Genomic DNA, 16,124 nt, shown 5'->3' on the forward strand with positions numbered 1-16,124 from the left:
ACCCTTTGCCTTGATGACAGCTTTGCACACTCTTGGGGGGATAATGTAGGGATGGGCAGCCCCAACAAACTCCTACTACTATGTGCTTCTGGCACCACAGCTTTTTTTCAAGCACCAATTATGTATATTCTGGTTGTACAAAACATTAGGAACATCGTCCTAATATTGAGTTGCACCCACTTTTGCCCTCAAAACAGCCTCAATTCGTCGGGGCATGGACTCTGCATGGTGTCAAAATCATTCCACAGGGACGCGGGCCCATGTTGACTCCAATGCTTCCCACAGTTGTGTCAAGTTGGCTGGATGTCCTTCGGGTGTTGGGATCATTCTTGATACACTTATTTTGGCACTCTTGCCCACTCTTGCCCACTCTTGCCCATTCACCCTCTCAATGGCACACATACACAATCCATGTCTCAGGGCTTAAAAATCCTTCTGAAATGTTTTTTTTTAGATTACTAATGTTACTGTCCCCAGAACAGCATCAAATCAATGTAATTTTGTCCTTGAAACATTACATTGAATTACTGTAGAATTCCATTCATTCCTATGGAGGACTGTTTCCTACTGGGGAGAGCCAATATGGCCGACCGGTGGCTTCAAAGCATCTCAATGGCCAATACATAGCATCAGCAATCTAGGGTTTATACACTGACTGTACCAAACATTAGGAACACCTGCTCTTTCCATAGCACAGACTGACCGGGTGAAAACTATGATCCCTTTTCGATGTCATCGCCCGTCATCACTTCAATCAGTTTAGGATGAAGGAAAACTTTTCATTTTTGTAAATTTTAATGTTTAGCTCACATAAAATGATTTATAAGTATGCAATAAGGTGTCTATAATATAATAAAAGTGGCAAGAAATAAATGTAGACCTTAATAAATGCATTTCAATAGCTTCCAAAATATATTTTTACAACGTTGGTGGAGTGCCAAGATGGAGTCACGATGGCTTCAATCTAGTCATCTAGTGCATATGTAAATCGTTGATTGCCACCTGTAGCCTTTACCTGCCTCTCGTTGGCTCATTGCCCACCACTGTAACAAGATCCCTACTTTACAATCCACTTTCAGTAAAGTAAAGCAAGTAACTTCAAGTCAAATGAAGGACAGGCAGGCAATGTTAACAATACACCTTTACTTCCCTACGAAAACATTTACAATCAGTGGAGATGATCCATCCAATCAGTGGAGATGATCCATCCAATCAGTGGAGATGATCCATCCAATCAGTGGAGATGATCCATCCAATCAGTGGAGATGATCCATCCAATCAGTGGGGATGATCCATCCAATCAGTGGAGATGATCCATCCAATCAGTGGATATGGTCCATCCAATCAGTGGAGATGGTCCATCCAATCAGTGGAGATGGTCCATCCAATCAGTGGAGATGATCCATCCAATCAGTGGAGATGATCCATCCAATCAGTGGGGATGATCCAATGATCACTAGGCTACTTATGCAAATTCCTATACAGAAACACTCAGACATTGATGTGCCTATACAAATATGATATAAAGGCTAATTAAATGAAAATCCCTCTAAATTCACAGTACAAAAGGTGACATTTTGACAACAAATACATTTTTAACGGCCACCTTTCTGAGACATCTCAAATGATCTCACAAATACAGTGTATTTCTACCACCATAGCAAGCCAGCGCAGCAATGACTGTTTAAAAAAAAAACTAACTAAGGCTCTAATTAATCAATTAAACATTTTAAAAATCAGGACAGCATTAATAAAGTCAAATATATAGTTATCATAAGGACGGGACCTATCCATCTACCATATATATATATATATATATATATATATATATATATCCATGTCAGCGTAGATATCTCTCTGTTGCAGCTCTGTGTTTGGTTGTAGTCCTACTCTCTGAGAACTCCATTGCTATACATTAGTCAAAAAACTACATAGAGTATTATGACATCACAGGAAACTAGGAAACAGACTCCACAATGAAATGCTGAGTCGTCCCTAGTTAGTGCAACGTGTCCTGTATCACTGGCCCTAGTGTGCTTCCAGATGAGTGTTTTTGTCTGCCCATAGTGTGTGTTTGTGTGTGTTTGTGCGTCCCTCCCTAACCCTAATAATCAACATTGCCTGTCGTAGCTTGAACCTCAGTGGCCACCGTAGCAAGCGAGGCCGAGGTCCCTGTCCCAGTCCCGTCACGTGGCTTGGAACGCGGCCGCATCACATCCTCCGTGTTGAACTCGGGCTTGACCAGCAGGACGTAGCACTTGGGTAGGAAGATGCAGGCTAGCAGTCCGAAGCTGGACGCCAGGATGGCAAAGATCTGCACGGCCACCATGAACTTACCACGCGTACTGAGATAGGCCGGGATGAAGGAGCTCCACACGATGAAGAACACCAGCATGCCGAAGGTCAAGCTCTTTGCCTCACTGGAATCAAGAAACCCCAACAAGTTTAAAAATGGTCTAAAGCAAGAAACCAAATGAAATTCAAATGAGCGCAACAACTCTCAGGGTGTTCTCACACTTGGTCCCTTTCAGACCATTTTTTTTTTTTGAGAATTTTGCGGTTCGCTGAATTTTTTTTTGTGTGCGGTGTGAACACTACTAAAGGAACTCAGACCCCTCAAAAGAGCCCCAAAAGTGAATCGAACTGAGACCATCTCGAGAGGTGTTCGTTCTGAGTTCGGTTCGCTTGAATTACGTGGTTTTTTTTAGGACAATGTGAACGGAAAGCTCCCCGGGATGACTTGTCATTATGCCAGCACCACACACTAGACTACTGCAACACCATTCCCCCCCCCGTCATAAACCCTCACAAAAATGTGTGCTGAATCACAACATAGGGTAGAACGTCTAATCTAGCTCTTAAAGGGACAGTATACCACTTTCAGTTACATCATTATTTATTCTGTTAGCAATACAATAAACATGTTAATAATATCTTCTGATTACAATTACTATGTCTCATATTTTAACTAAATGCAATCTATTAGCTTCCAAAATGTACGTTTGTATATCTAGCTGTCCGACAACGTATTCTGACTGAACGGCTTGTCCTGCACTTTGTAAAAACCCAGAGTGAATGTTGGAAAAAGATCTTGGTTCCTTCCTAAACATAGCTATGAGAATGTAAAGAGAGCATAGTTGAAGGGAACTGTCAGAAGAGTTGAGTCCTCATTCAAAGGCAAGGCCAGTGTGAACACAAAGACATGAGTTTTTCTGCTTTTTTTTTGTTTGTTTTTTACCCCAGAGTTCACTTTAAAGAGGACTGAGATCCGTTCTGTTAAAGAGGACTATATGTGAAAACACCCTTAGATAGTCAATCATAAGTTACGCAATGGTAAGATATGTTATGTTAGATTCTGGGTGAAACTTGGAACATTGTTATACTCATAAGGATAGTGTCCAACTGTGAACGAGATTAGTTTTTACATCACAAGTTAATGCTTATCTGTAGGAGTTAGATGGATGTAGGAGTTAGATGGATGTAGGAGTTAGATGTATGTAGGAGTTAGATGGATGTAGGAGTTAGATGGATGTAGGAGTTAGATGGATGTAGGAGTTAGATGGATGTAGGAGTTAGATGTATGTAGGAGTTAGATGGATGTAGGAGTTAGATGGATGTAGGAGTTAGATGGATGTAGGAGTTAGATGGCTTTGGGAATGTGTAGGGGAGACGGGTGGAGAGCTTAGAACCTAACAATGTCACTGAGGGAGAGAGAGTGATGTATAACGTTTACATTATGTCAGGATATGTCACTGAGGGAGAGAGAGTGATGTATAACGTTTACATTATGTCAGGATATGTCACTGAGGGAGAGAGAGTGATGTATAACGTTTACATTATGTCAGGATATGTCACTGAGGGAGAGAGAGTGATGTATAACGTTTACATTATGTCAGGATATGTCACTGAGGGAGAGAGAGTGATGTATAACGTTTACATTATGTCAGGATATGTCACTGAGGGAGAGAGAGTGATGTATAACGTTTACATTATGTCAGGATATGTCACTGAGGGAGAGAGAGTGATGTATAACGTTTACATTATGTCAGGATATGTCACTGAGGGAGAGAGAGTGATGTATAACGTTTACATTATGTCAGGATATGTCACTGAGGGAGAGAGAGTGATGTATAACCTTTACATTATGTCAGGATATGTCACTGTTAAGACATCAGGGATCCTCTGGGAGGAGAAGAGACACAGTCTGGTACCAGTCACCATGACAGCCTTGAGTTGGGGAGGAGTGAGCACTTTGGTGTAGAGGTCAGGTTAGATGAAGTGAGGAAGAACAGATATCACTAAGGTTCTGCCTAGCAACAGATATACATACGTTGGCTGTTCAGTTGTGGTGTAGTCTCAGCCTAGGAGAAAGGGTTAAATATCAGTGCTTGTGTGAAATGTTGTTTGTCTGAATGCAGCTGTATCTACCCTTTGGGAAGAATTAAACTTGGGTAAGTTTCTCTTGTGTCCGTGAGTTATTTACTCTCAACCTAACCTAACAGTTATAATAAGTTAAGCTGCAAAGTTATGTTAGCTTAACTTCTATGTTAGCTCTTAGCCTACAGCTAGCCAAGTCTTTAAAATGCTAAGCTAAGTAAGTTCCAGGTCCACTAGCTAGCTACCTGAAAGAGTCCTTCAGTTTGTGTGCTATGAAGGTGACTAGTTACCCGAAGGAGTCCTTCAGTTTATGTGCCATGAAGTTGACTAGCTACCTGAAGGAGTCCTTCAGTTTTTGTGCTATGAAGGTGACTAGTTACCCGAAGGAGTCCTTCAGTTTATGTGCCATGAAGTTGACTAGCTACCCGAAGGAGTCCTTCAGTTTATGTGCCATGAAGTTGACTAGCTACCTGAAGGAGTCCTTCAGTTTGCGTGCTATGAAGTTGACTAGCTACCCGAAGGAGTCCTTCAGTTTATGTGCCATGAAGTTGACTAGCTACCTGAAGGAGTCCTTCAGTTTATGTGCCATGAAGTTGACTAGCTACCCGAAGGAGTCCTTCAGTTTGCGTGCCATGAAGGTGACTAGCTACCTGAAGGAGTCCTTCAGTTTGCGTGCCATGAAGGTGACTAGCTACCCGAAGGAGTCCTTCAGTTTGCGTGCCATGAAGGTGACTAGCTACCTGAAGTTGTCTTCCAGTTTGCGTGCTATGAAGGAGAAGACGAAGGCCAACAGGGCCAGCAGGATGTCGTAGCCGAAGACACAACAGATGAAGACCACAGAACCCTGGTCACACTCCAGGATGATCTTGATGTTCTGCGCCGCTGTGTTTTTGACCGGGTGCGGTGGCAGGATGACGAGCCACACCGTGCACGCCACGGCCTGGATCAGTGTTGCTATGGCAGCCAGGACCCTCTGGTGGGCGGGGCGGAGAGAGTCCACATCGGGGTTGCCAGCGGTTACGGCATTGTTGTTGTTGTTGTTGTTGATGTTGCCATTGGTGACAATGACATCAGGGCTGGTGTCAGCGGCGGCGGCCTGAGCTGCAGCCTTGGCAGTGGCTTTGGCCTTGGACCTGGCAGCCTTCAGAACCCGGGCCCTGAGCATAAGGACTGCAGCCTTACCTAGAACAACACGTCATCATGGTTAAAGGGGAGGGGTTTGTGTGAGCAATGTGGTAAGAGCTGTACTCTACTGTAGCCACTGAGTATCCATCATGTCACTTACAGTCGATGATTCCTTAAGGGCTAGACTAGCCGCTAAAGGATTAGTCTGGATTGGGAGGGAGGGAGGAAGGAAGGAAGGAAGGAAGGAAGGAAGGAAGGAAGGAAGGAAGGAAGGAAGGAAGGAAGGGAGGGAGGGAGGGAGGGAGGGAGGGAGGGAGGGAGGGAGGGAGGGAGGGAGGGAGGGAGGGAGAGAGAGAGAGAGATGAAGGTAGAGAGAGAGAGATGAAGGTAGAGAGAGATAGAGAGAGATGAAGGTAGAGAGAGAGAGAGAGAGAGTGGGGGAGAGAGAGCGAGAGAGAGAGAGAGAGAGAGCGAGAGAGAGAGAGAGAGAGATGGAGGGAGAGAGAGAGAGAGAGAGAGAGAGACTTCGACCCACCCATGATGGAGGAGAGGCAGAGGGAAAACCCCAGGGCCAGGCCCACCTGGCTGGTCATGCAGCTCCAAGGCTGGGGCTCTCCCAGGAAGACGATGGAGGAGAGGAACGTCACCACCAGGGAGAACAGCAGGGAGAAACTCAGTAAGGGGTCGTTGGCCTTCACCAGTGGAGTACCCAGGTTGACCAGGAAGACCATCTGAAGTAGAATATCATACACACCAGGGTTGGGGTCCGTTCGAAGTGAAGTCACCAAATTCAGGTAGTAAACTGAAATTCCAATTCCAACATTTTTCACAAATTCCATATTCAAGGATTTCTCAATAAACTGAAAAGGAGAAATTGTATTTAAAGGAAAAGTTTCTGAGTGACTTCAATACGAATTGACCCAAACCCTTATACACTTCAGGTTGTCTATCAGAAATGGCAGTGAATACTACCTGATTTACTGTAATTATGTCTCCTTGTAATTCCAACAGACAAATCTCCAATAACACCCTATTGCCCAATATTCCACTAGTTTTTTGCTGCCTTTGGCTACACACCCCCACAGCCAGGGTGATCAGCGCTCCAACGGCTGATATCACTATGAGTGTGATGCCCAGAGGTTCACTGAAGTCCAGGAACTCGATGGTCTTGGGGACGCAGGTGTCTCGGGCCGCATTAGACCAGTAATCCTCAGTGCACTGGATACACTCTCTGGCGTCTGACAGAGGAGGCAGAGAAGATGTCAGGTCAGTCTAACACACAGAAACAGAAACAATCTAACGAAGCTGTTAGAATATCCTTCAAGCTACATATCATTTAAAAATAAATTTTTAAAAACAACAACAGTGGACTCAATGCAAACCAACTCTGCTGCACAGTGCAAATGAGTGCAGTTGTATAAAGCTCTGTTGGGGGATTGATAAGGGGAACACATTGATGCATCACCTGTGGTGTTGCTGATCTCTCCGTCGGCACAGGGGATGCAGTCGAAACAGCAGACGGGCTCCCCCTGCCTGATCCCCTTCCTGGTACCAGGCTGGCAGCTCTCACTGCACACTGATCTCGGAGTCTGATGGGAGACATGGAGGGAGACAGTCAGTTAGGGAGGGTAGGAGACAGTCAGATAGACAGGGAGGGAGACAGTCAGATAAACAGGGAGGGAGGGAGACAGTCAGATAGACAGGGAGGGAGGGAGACAGTCAGATAGACAGGGAGGGAGACAGCCAGATAGACAGGGAGGGAGACAGTCAGATAGACAGGGAGGGAGACAGCCAGATAGACAGGGAGGGAGGGAGACAGCCAGATAGACAGGGAGGGAGACAGCCAGATAGACAGGGAGGGAGACAGTCAGATAGACAGGGAGGGAGACAGTCAGATAGACAGGGAGAGAGACAGCTAGGGAGGGAAGGAGGGAGACAGCTAGGGAGGGAAGGAGCCAGTCAGATAGACAGGGAGCGAGACAGCCAGATAGACAGGGAGCGAGACAGTTAGATAGACAGGGAGGGAGACAGTCAGATAGACAGGGAGGGAGAAAGCCAGATAGACAGGGAGGGAGACAGCCAGATAGACAGGGAGAGAGACAGTCAACTAGGGAGGGAAGGAGGCAGTCAGATAGACAGGGAGGGAGACAGCCAGATAGACAGGGAGGGAGACAGTCAACTAGGGAGGGAAGGAGGCAGTCAGATAGACAGGGAGGGAGACAGCCAGATAGACAGGGAGGGAGACAGCCAGATAGACAGGGAGGGAGGGAGACAGCCAGATAGACAGGGAGGGAGACAGTCAGATAGACAGGGAGGGATACAGTCAGATAGACAGGGAGAGAGACAGCTAGGGAGGGAAGGAGGGAGACAGCTAGGGAGGGAAGGAGCCAGTCAGATAGGGAGACAGTCAACTAGGGAGGGAAGGAGGCAGTCAGATAGACAGGGAGGGAGCCAGTCAGCTAGGGGGGGAAGGAGCCAGTCAGATAGACAGGGAGGGAGACCGTCAGCTAGATAGGGAGGGAGACAGTCAGATAGACAGGGAGGGAGACAGTCAGATAGACAGAGAGAGAGACAGCTAGGGAGGGAAGGAGGGAGACAGCTAGGGAGGGAAGGAGCCAGTCAGATAGACAGGGAGCGAGACAGCCAGATAGACAGGGAGCGAGACAGCCAGATAGACATGGAGGGAGACAGCCAGATAGACAGGGAGGGAGACAGTCAGCTAGGGAGGGAAGGAGACAGCCAGATAGACAGGGAGGGAGACAGTCAGACAGACAGGGAGGGAGACAGTCAGAAATACAGGGAGGGAGACAGTCAGCTAGGGAGGGAAGGAGACAATCAGATAGACAGGGAGGGGGAGACAGGGAGAGAGACAGCCAGACAGGGAGGGAGACAGCCAGATAAACAAGGAGGGAGACAGCCAGATAGACAGGGAGGGAAACAGTCAGATAGACAGGGAAGGAGACAGCCAGATAGACAGGAAGGGAGACAGCCAGATAGACAGGAAGGGAGACAGACAGATAGACTGGGAGGGAGGGAGTCAGCCAGATAGATGGGGAGGGAGACAGTCAGATAGACAGGGAGGGAGACAGCCAGATAGACAGGGAGGGAGACAGTCAGATAGACAGGGGGGGAGACAGTCAGATAGACAGGGAGGTAGACAGTCAGATAGACAGGGAGCGAGACAGACAGATAGACAGGGAGGTAGACAGTCAGATAGACAGGGAGGGAGGGAGTCAGCCAGATAGATGGGGAGGGAGACAGTCAGATAGACAGGGAGGTAGACAGTCAGATAGACAGGGTACACACATACCACTGTCTTTGTCTTCTCACTACAGTATCTCACTGACCTCCAGCTCATCATTGTTCCACACTATGGATGCATTGTTGATAGTCATCATGGCATCTGGGGCTGCTGTGCTGTTGAATCGGCCAATCGTCACGTAGGAGATCTCCCCGTCACCTTTCACTTGCCAGTTAATGATGTCATAGTAGCCGTCCACATCTCCGTCCAGGAAGAATAAAGGTTCTTTGGTGTGGGGGACGTGGAACCACACGTTCTTCAGGTAGTACATCAACTAGAGGAGAAAGGAGAAGAAGGATCATATTAAACCTACAGCGGTTACAACCAAGACACACACACACACACACATACATACATACATACATACACACACACACACACACACACACATAAACACACACAGACACACATACACACATAAACACACACAGACACACACAGACACACACACACATACACACATACACACACACACAGACAGACACACAGACAGACAGACACACAGACAGACACACAGACAGACACACAGACTGACCTGCCAAGGCTCAAATTTGGTGATGTCAGCACAGCTGTTGTTGTTGAAGGGCCCCTGGCCAGGCTCACAGATCTCCATGTTATGCAAGGCATGGGCCACAGTGTACACAGCCTTATACACACTGTAATACAAAATATCGTCATCATCACCCCCATCACCGTCATCATCGCTATCACTGTCATCATCATCATCATCATCATATCTACCTGTATGTGATGCGTAGCTGGGTCACGTCAGAGTAGGTATTATTCAGTTTCCCCAGGGACTCCTGTCCCGAACACAGACCCTCAGGCACCCCTCTGACTGCCCTGGACAGGCTTGTGTTGCCCCCCACTGCTGTTTTCGCCAGCCTCAGAGCCCGGCCGTAGTCCAGCGTGCAGTTGAACGCCGTTTCCCAGAATTCCTCAGTGAGCGGGTTGGAGTAGGGGTCTATGTTTAGCAGGTGACGCTGGAGACCGGGGATCTCAGCACGCTTCAGACCAAATCCCAGGGTACCACCCAGCAATGAACTCACCTGGACACAGAAAACACACAACATATCAGGGAACACCGCTTTCAAATAAAAATGGTCACCCTGCTGACTCTAATTCTATCGTCCCTGTGACCCCTGGTTGAACCTAACCATTAGATGACCCCCTCACCCCAGGCTGGTTGATGAGTGCGGAGGTGACCCAGGCCTCGCTGGCGATCCAGGTGCGGTTGGTGACATTGTGTTGGATCAGCTCCTGGATCAGAGGGCTCAGGTCCACATCAGAGGAGAACACCACAATGATTTTAGCTGTCGACTCCACCACCGTCTCCACAATACGCTGGATGTCCTCTGGAGAGCTCACCTGCACAGAACAGGAAACAGTAGGGAGGACGGGGTTCCAAAACTTTATTAACTTGTTTATGGTACAAGCAAATTGATGGAGAGAAATTTGGGGAAATAGACAGAAGAAGAGAGAGAAGAAGAGAGAGAAGAAGAGAGAGAAGAAGAGAGAGAATAAGAGAGAGAAGAAGAGAGAGAATAAGAGAGAGAATAAGAGAGAGAAGAAGAGAGGCAGAAACAGAGACAGAGAGAGACACTGAGGGCTGTGATGTAATGGAAACAGTAACCGGTCACCTTGGGCAGAGTCTCAGAGAAAGAGATGCAGACCCCAGCCTCCTCCACCTGTTCCTTGAAGGCCTTGATGCCATACTTCCCATAGTCGTCGTCCGCGGCGATGGTTCCCACCCAGGTCCAGCCGAAGTGCAGCACCAGGCGGGCCATTGCCTCAGACTGGTAGACGTCGTTAGGGATGGTCCTCAGAAAGGTGGGAAACTGGAACTTACTGTCCAACACAGAGCAGGACGATGAGTAACTCACCTAGAGACGAGGAGAGAAGGATGAGAGAGGAAGGGAGAAGAGAGGGAGAGGAGGAGAGAGGGAGAGAGAGGGAGAAGAGAGGGTGAGAGAGAGAGGGGAGAGGGAGGGACAGGGAGAGAGAGAGAGAGAGAGAGAGAGAGAGAGAGAGAGAGAGAGAGAGGGGGGGGGGGAGAGAGGGAGGAGAGAGGAAGGGAGAAGAGAGGGAGAGAGGGAGAGGAGAGTTGGAGAGCGAGAGAGGAGAGAGGGAGGGAGGAAGGAAAAAAGAGGGAGAGGAGAGAGGAGGACAGAGGGAGAGAGAGAGAGGGAGAAGAGAGGGTGAGAGAGGGAGGGAGGAAGGAAAGAGGGTGAGAGAGGGAGGAGAGAGGAAAATGTCCACTGGATTAGGCCACACCACACCTAGATAGATATAGGAGCTGCAGTGAAGAGAGAGTCCATGTATTAATATGTAGATAGATAGAGATACCTGGGGGAAATAGTAGAGTCCCAGTATGCGTGCGGTGGCGATGGACAGGTCTGACCCCCCAGCCCCCACTAGAGCGGCCAGGGGAGCCCCTGTGCCACAGCGGTAGTTGGGCACGGCCTCTTCCTGCCCCGTCAGGTAGGTGAGGGTGCCCTCCACAGCCTTGGAGATGGTGAAACAGGAGTCGTAGATGACATATCCCAGGTCCGTGTCGGGGAGGAGGTCTGTCCGCTTGTTGATCTCATCAATGGCGAAGAGCATTGTCTGAGTCCAACGAAACGTCCGGAAGTTAAACCTGGATGAGAAGTGATGATGATGACGGTGATAATGATGATGGGAAATAGTTAGAAATAGTAATAATAGTAGTAGTTACCATCTTGAATAGTGCTGTATCTGCATTATATTATAAAAGGTAGTGAAGTTGCATTACACTGCCACTAGAGGGCGACAAAATATCACAATATTGGTGGAATGACAACAAGCCCAGATCATCATAATTTAGTTTATTGGCTAATATAGGAGCAGTTCAGATCTATGGGGCTGAAGGGAGAGTTTAGGGATGATGGTGATTGTTGAGTCACCGATTGGATGAGGGAGCAGGACCTTGAGGGGAGGAGGAGGGGGGTGACTCAGTCGAGAAGCAATTCCCAGAATGTTCTGGTTCTAAATAACATTCACATAATATTTGAAATACAACAGGACTAACTTATTCTAATTTCTAAAAATGTTCCTACATTCACACCGTCACTCTCTCCACCTCTCAATCCAGTTTAACTGCCTTTAAACTCCTGAGTAATATAATGTGATTGTATCCCATGACACTAAATATTCACCGGTACTCACCCCTCGCATCCCAGGGACAGCGGCACCGAGGAGCTGTTGGTATTGGCTGAGGCGATGCGGCGGTGAACGGGAAACATCCCTCCCACGACCACCTGTTTCTTATCTACGTTCCTGTAGCCGTTCAGGTTAAACTTGGCCTTCAGTTTACAGGTGGACTCCGCCGAGATGGACGCGTAAAAGTGGAGAAAAGCACATAATCCACACAGTAACCGGTATTTCCAATTGAATCCAGTATTATCCATGATGTGAACGTGTGGTAGAAAGTAGCTTGTTCACAGTGTCAGGCTCTGAAGAAACAGCATCAGTACAAACAGGTGCCTCTGCCAAATCCCAGGAGATGATTATCGGCAGTGTTGCATGACATAATTTGACAAAACAGCCTCCTCATGGAGACATGAGATAAGGAAAAAGGACTGTTGAGGTTCATAGATTATGAACATTATTGACTGTAATAAATTAATGAAAATAATTACATTTCATTTGTGTAATAAACATAATAATTAAGAATTGAGCAGATTATAGGCCTAGGCTATATGCGCCTTAGTGTTAAAATATATATTGTGTCGCTTGCATTACTTTATAATAGCCTATAGGGTTTTGCATTTTTGGCCTTCTAATCAACATTACAAAGTTATAAATGAAGGACACATGGCAGTAGAAGTGTAAGCTAAATAACCTTGTGTAGAGTGCGACGCGTAATTATGAGCTAGAAAATTCAAAATAAAGTACCAATGAATTGTCTGGCATGTGATTGTCTGTCTGTATTCATGTTAACGACATAACACAAAGCGCCACGGGGCTCTGATTTAATTGGCAGCACCATGTGGTGATCTGCACTGGAGATGCGGATGAGCGCTCACGGGACATTGGCCTTAATGCTTAGTAATTACCTCGGCATACTGTATCGTTTATTCCGAAGCGTCCTCTGGGTCTCTCGCTGCAGTGAGTCTGAGCTTGTCGACACTTGTCCTTCAATCATCAGGGAGAGGAACACCTGAACCCCCGCGGTGGAGAGACACCGGTGGGACAGTATCGCTGGCGGTGTTCAGTTTGCACAAACAGGTGGCTTCTCGAGTTGACACTTTAAGCCTACTGAAACCCAAATGTATATTTTATTGTAATAAAACGCACACCATTACAATACATATTTAATGTAGTAGACTTACACAGGCAGGACATGTTTTTATGTCCTAAAAATGTCCTAAATAAATAAGCAACATTAAAACAAAATCTCCAATCTGGGTTCTGAAGAGCAGGGACAGTGCCAGAACAGAAGCAGTTGGATAGGCAGATATGGGTTATACATTTTAAAATAAATTACAAATATAGTTTATTTATTGCCCTATCGTGATGGAACTGTCCCCAACGCTATACCCTAGACACTCACCTGAGGCGACGCATTCAGTAAGGATAAGTCCTTATCTGTTTTTATGGGCCTACTGTAAGTAGCCAATAGGCAGCTAAAACAGAAAGATAAATGCGGTCAAAGATCTACTTGAGCAGCAGCGCTCCCTCAAGATTCTGAGCCTGCCTCAAGGTTCTGAGCCTGCCTCAAGATTCTGAGCCTGCCTCAAGACTCTGAGCCTGCCTCAAGACTCTGAGCCTCCCTCAAGATTCTGAGCCTGCCTCAAGACTCTGAGCCTGCCTCAAGGTTCTGAGCCTGCCTCAAGGTTCTGAGCCTGCCTCAAGCCAAAACCCTCTGATGGGTGAGCATAATACACAAGGAATTTCTCCAAGCTGCTAATGAAAACCTTGATGACCATGTACCTAGCCGAGAGGGGGCAAATTATTGTGGCCCTGGTGGCACAAAATAAAAGGTCTGACTGCACAGAGATTCTTGGGGAAATGGACACAACAGCATGTGTGTTTCCGGGTAGGGGGGGTGTATCTGAGAACCATCAGCTAGGACTTGACATTGGTTAATCAAATCAAATGTATTTATATAGCCCTTCGTACATCAGCTGATATCTCAAAGTGCTGTACAGAAACCCAGCCTGAAACCCCAAACAGCAAGCAATGCAGGTGTAGAAGCACGGTGGCTAGGAAAAAACTCCCTAGAAAGGCCAAAACCTAGGAAGAAACCTAGAGAGGAACCAGGCTATGAGGGGTGGCCAGTCCTCTTCTGGCTGTGCCGGGTGGAGATTATAACAGAACATGGCCAAGATGTTCAAATGTTCATAGATGACCAGCAGGGTCAGATAATAATAATCACAGTGGTTGTAGAGGGTGCAACAGGTCAGCACCTCAGGAGTAAATGTCAGTTGGCTTTTCATAGCCGATCATTCAGAGTATCTCTACCGCACCTGCTGTCTCTAGAGAGTTGAAAACAGCAGGTCTGGGACAGGTAGGACGTCCAGTGAACAGGTCAGGGTTCCTGCTGTCTCTAGAGAGTTGAAAACAGCAGGTCTGGGACAGGTAGCACGTCCGGTGAACAGGTCAGGGTTCCATAGCCGCAGGCAGAACAGTTGAAACTGGAGCAGCAGCATCAAACCTTCCATTTTTGGTCAATGTTGCATGCCTTCTCAAACAGCTACAACTGTATTTGCATTCACACATGAAGTCTTCTCTTGAGTTGGGCTCAGGGATGGAACAACTGTTGAACGTCTGAGCTTGTGGTTGTTTGTGGGGAAAGGGTGTGTGTGTATCTCCCACATCTGTTGCTATGGGGTAATGATGTTAGGGACAATACAGGATGAATCACAATCATTGTTTGCTAAAAATAATTGCTTGCCAAAACTGTAATTTTTGTAAATGATATTCCTGGTTATAGATAACAATCCTTCTCATGATCTGCCTACATTATTACAAATGGTATTTGTTAATTGTGCAAATTAAGATACACAATATATTTCAATAACGATTTAATACAATCGAGGCGAGGGCGAAGGAAATGCTTTTGAATGGTTGATCTACTTCTGTTCTGTGGGTGTGCTCTTTTCCAAGGATGGGTCCCGGTCTCTCAGGGGCCCTGGGATCCAGGCGGGACAGGGGTGGTCTGCCGGTCACTGGGATGACAACCCAACTTAACGGGTGGAATAGTAGAGAACAATTGTTGGAGGTTTACTTTGCAAATATCATGGTACAGCTATTTGGACACTCAAACGCTCCGGAACTTTTTAACGGTAAGTTTACAAACATATATTATGATAAACAGAGTTGAAACTTGTATCTCTTTATGGTAAATGGTGAAATAGGTATAGCCAGTTATAATTGTAATGGTTTAGCAGATAATAAGAAAAGACAGTATTTACCTGGCTCAAAGATAAGGAATATAATATATTTTGCTTACAGGAAACTCAAACAATTTAATATGACGTTTTGTGGAAAATGGACTGGGGGGGGGGGGACAAAATATACTTCTCCCATGTACTAAGAAACTCAAAAGGGTTGATGATATCAATTCATAATTTTTGATCTGAATGTGAAAATTGTCCAGACAGATCCCACAAGGTAGATGGGTGATTTGAAATGTGTTATTGGACCATAAACAAGTTGAGGTGACTAAACTGCCCTGGTGTAACCCTGGATGGTAAACTGCCCTGGTGTAACCCTGGATGGTAAACTGCCCTGGTGTAACCCTGGATGGTAAACTGCCCTGGTGTAACCCTGGATGGTAAACTGCCCTGGTGTAACCCTGGATGGTAAACTGCCCTGGTGTAACCCTGGATGGTAAACTGCCCTGGTGTAACCCTGGATGGTAAACTGCCCTGGTGTAACCCTGGATGGTAAACTGCCCTGGTGTAACCCTGGATGGTAAACTGCCCTGGTGTAACCCTGGATGGTAAACTGCCCTGGTGTAACCCTGGATGGTAAACTGCCCTGGTGTAACCCTGGATGGTAAACTGCCCTGGTGTAACCCTGGATGGTAAACTGCCCTGGTGTAACCCTGGATGGTAAACTGCCCTGGTGTAACCCTGGATGGTAAACTGCCCTGGTGTAACCCTGGATTGTAAACTGCCCTGGTGTAACCCTGGATGGTAAACTGCCCTGGTGTAACCCTGGATGGTAAACTGCCCTGGTGTAACCCTGGATGGTAAACTGCCCTGGTGTAACCCTGGATGGTAAACTGCCCTGGTGTAACCCTGGATGGTAAACTGCCCTGGTGTAACCCTGGATGGTAAACTGCCCTGGTGTA

The 16,124-nt window shown here is 46.8% G+C and overlaps 1 protein-coding gene across 1 annotated transcript; it reads right to left on the reverse strand.

Annotated features, from left to right (window-relative positions):
• Positions 1-1,128: 1,128 nt before the first annotated feature.
• Positions 1,129-12,292, reverse strand: vmn2r1 (vomeronasal 2, receptor 1). The gene is made up of 12 exons (XM_036962050.2): positions 11,990-12,292; positions 11,150-11,441; positions 10,444-10,686; positions 9,980-10,171; positions 9,545-9,852; positions 9,339-9,459; positions 8,850-9,077; positions 6,968-7,091; positions 6,580-6,740; positions 6,038-6,233; positions 5,118-5,559; positions 1,129-2,420 (listed from the first exon to the last, which is right to left on the reverse strand). Exons 1-12 carry the CDS (start codon positions 12,229-12,231, stop codon positions 2,105-2,107), a joined length of 2,865 nt encoding a protein of 954 aa, XP_036817945.1. The 5' UTR covers positions 12,232-12,292; the 3' UTR covers positions 1,129-2,104.
• Between the last annotated feature and the right edge of the window lie 3,832 nt (positions 12,293-16,124).

The sequence above is a fragment of the Oncorhynchus mykiss genome, chromosome 24, assembly GCF_057628025.1.
Source record: "Oncorhynchus mykiss isolate SJ-2025 chromosome 24, ASM5762802v1, whole genome shotgun sequence".
NCBI classification, from domain to species: Eukaryota; Metazoa; Chordata; class Actinopteri; order Salmoniformes; family Salmonidae; genus Oncorhynchus; species Oncorhynchus mykiss.

Coding starts and splice junctions, on each gene's coding strand:
- vmn2r1 (XM_036962050.2), bottom strand. CDS start 12,231: ATGGATAATACTGGATTCAATTGGAAATACCGGTTACTGTGTGGATTA. Junction 9,078..9,338: donor CCAAATTTGAGCCTTGGCAG/GTCAGTCTGTGT, acceptor TTTCTCCTCTAG/TTGATGTACTACCTGAAGAA. Junction 6,741..6,967: donor AGAGATCAGCAACACCACAG/GTGATGCATCAA, acceptor CTCCTCTGTCAG/ACGCCAGAGAGTGTATCCAG.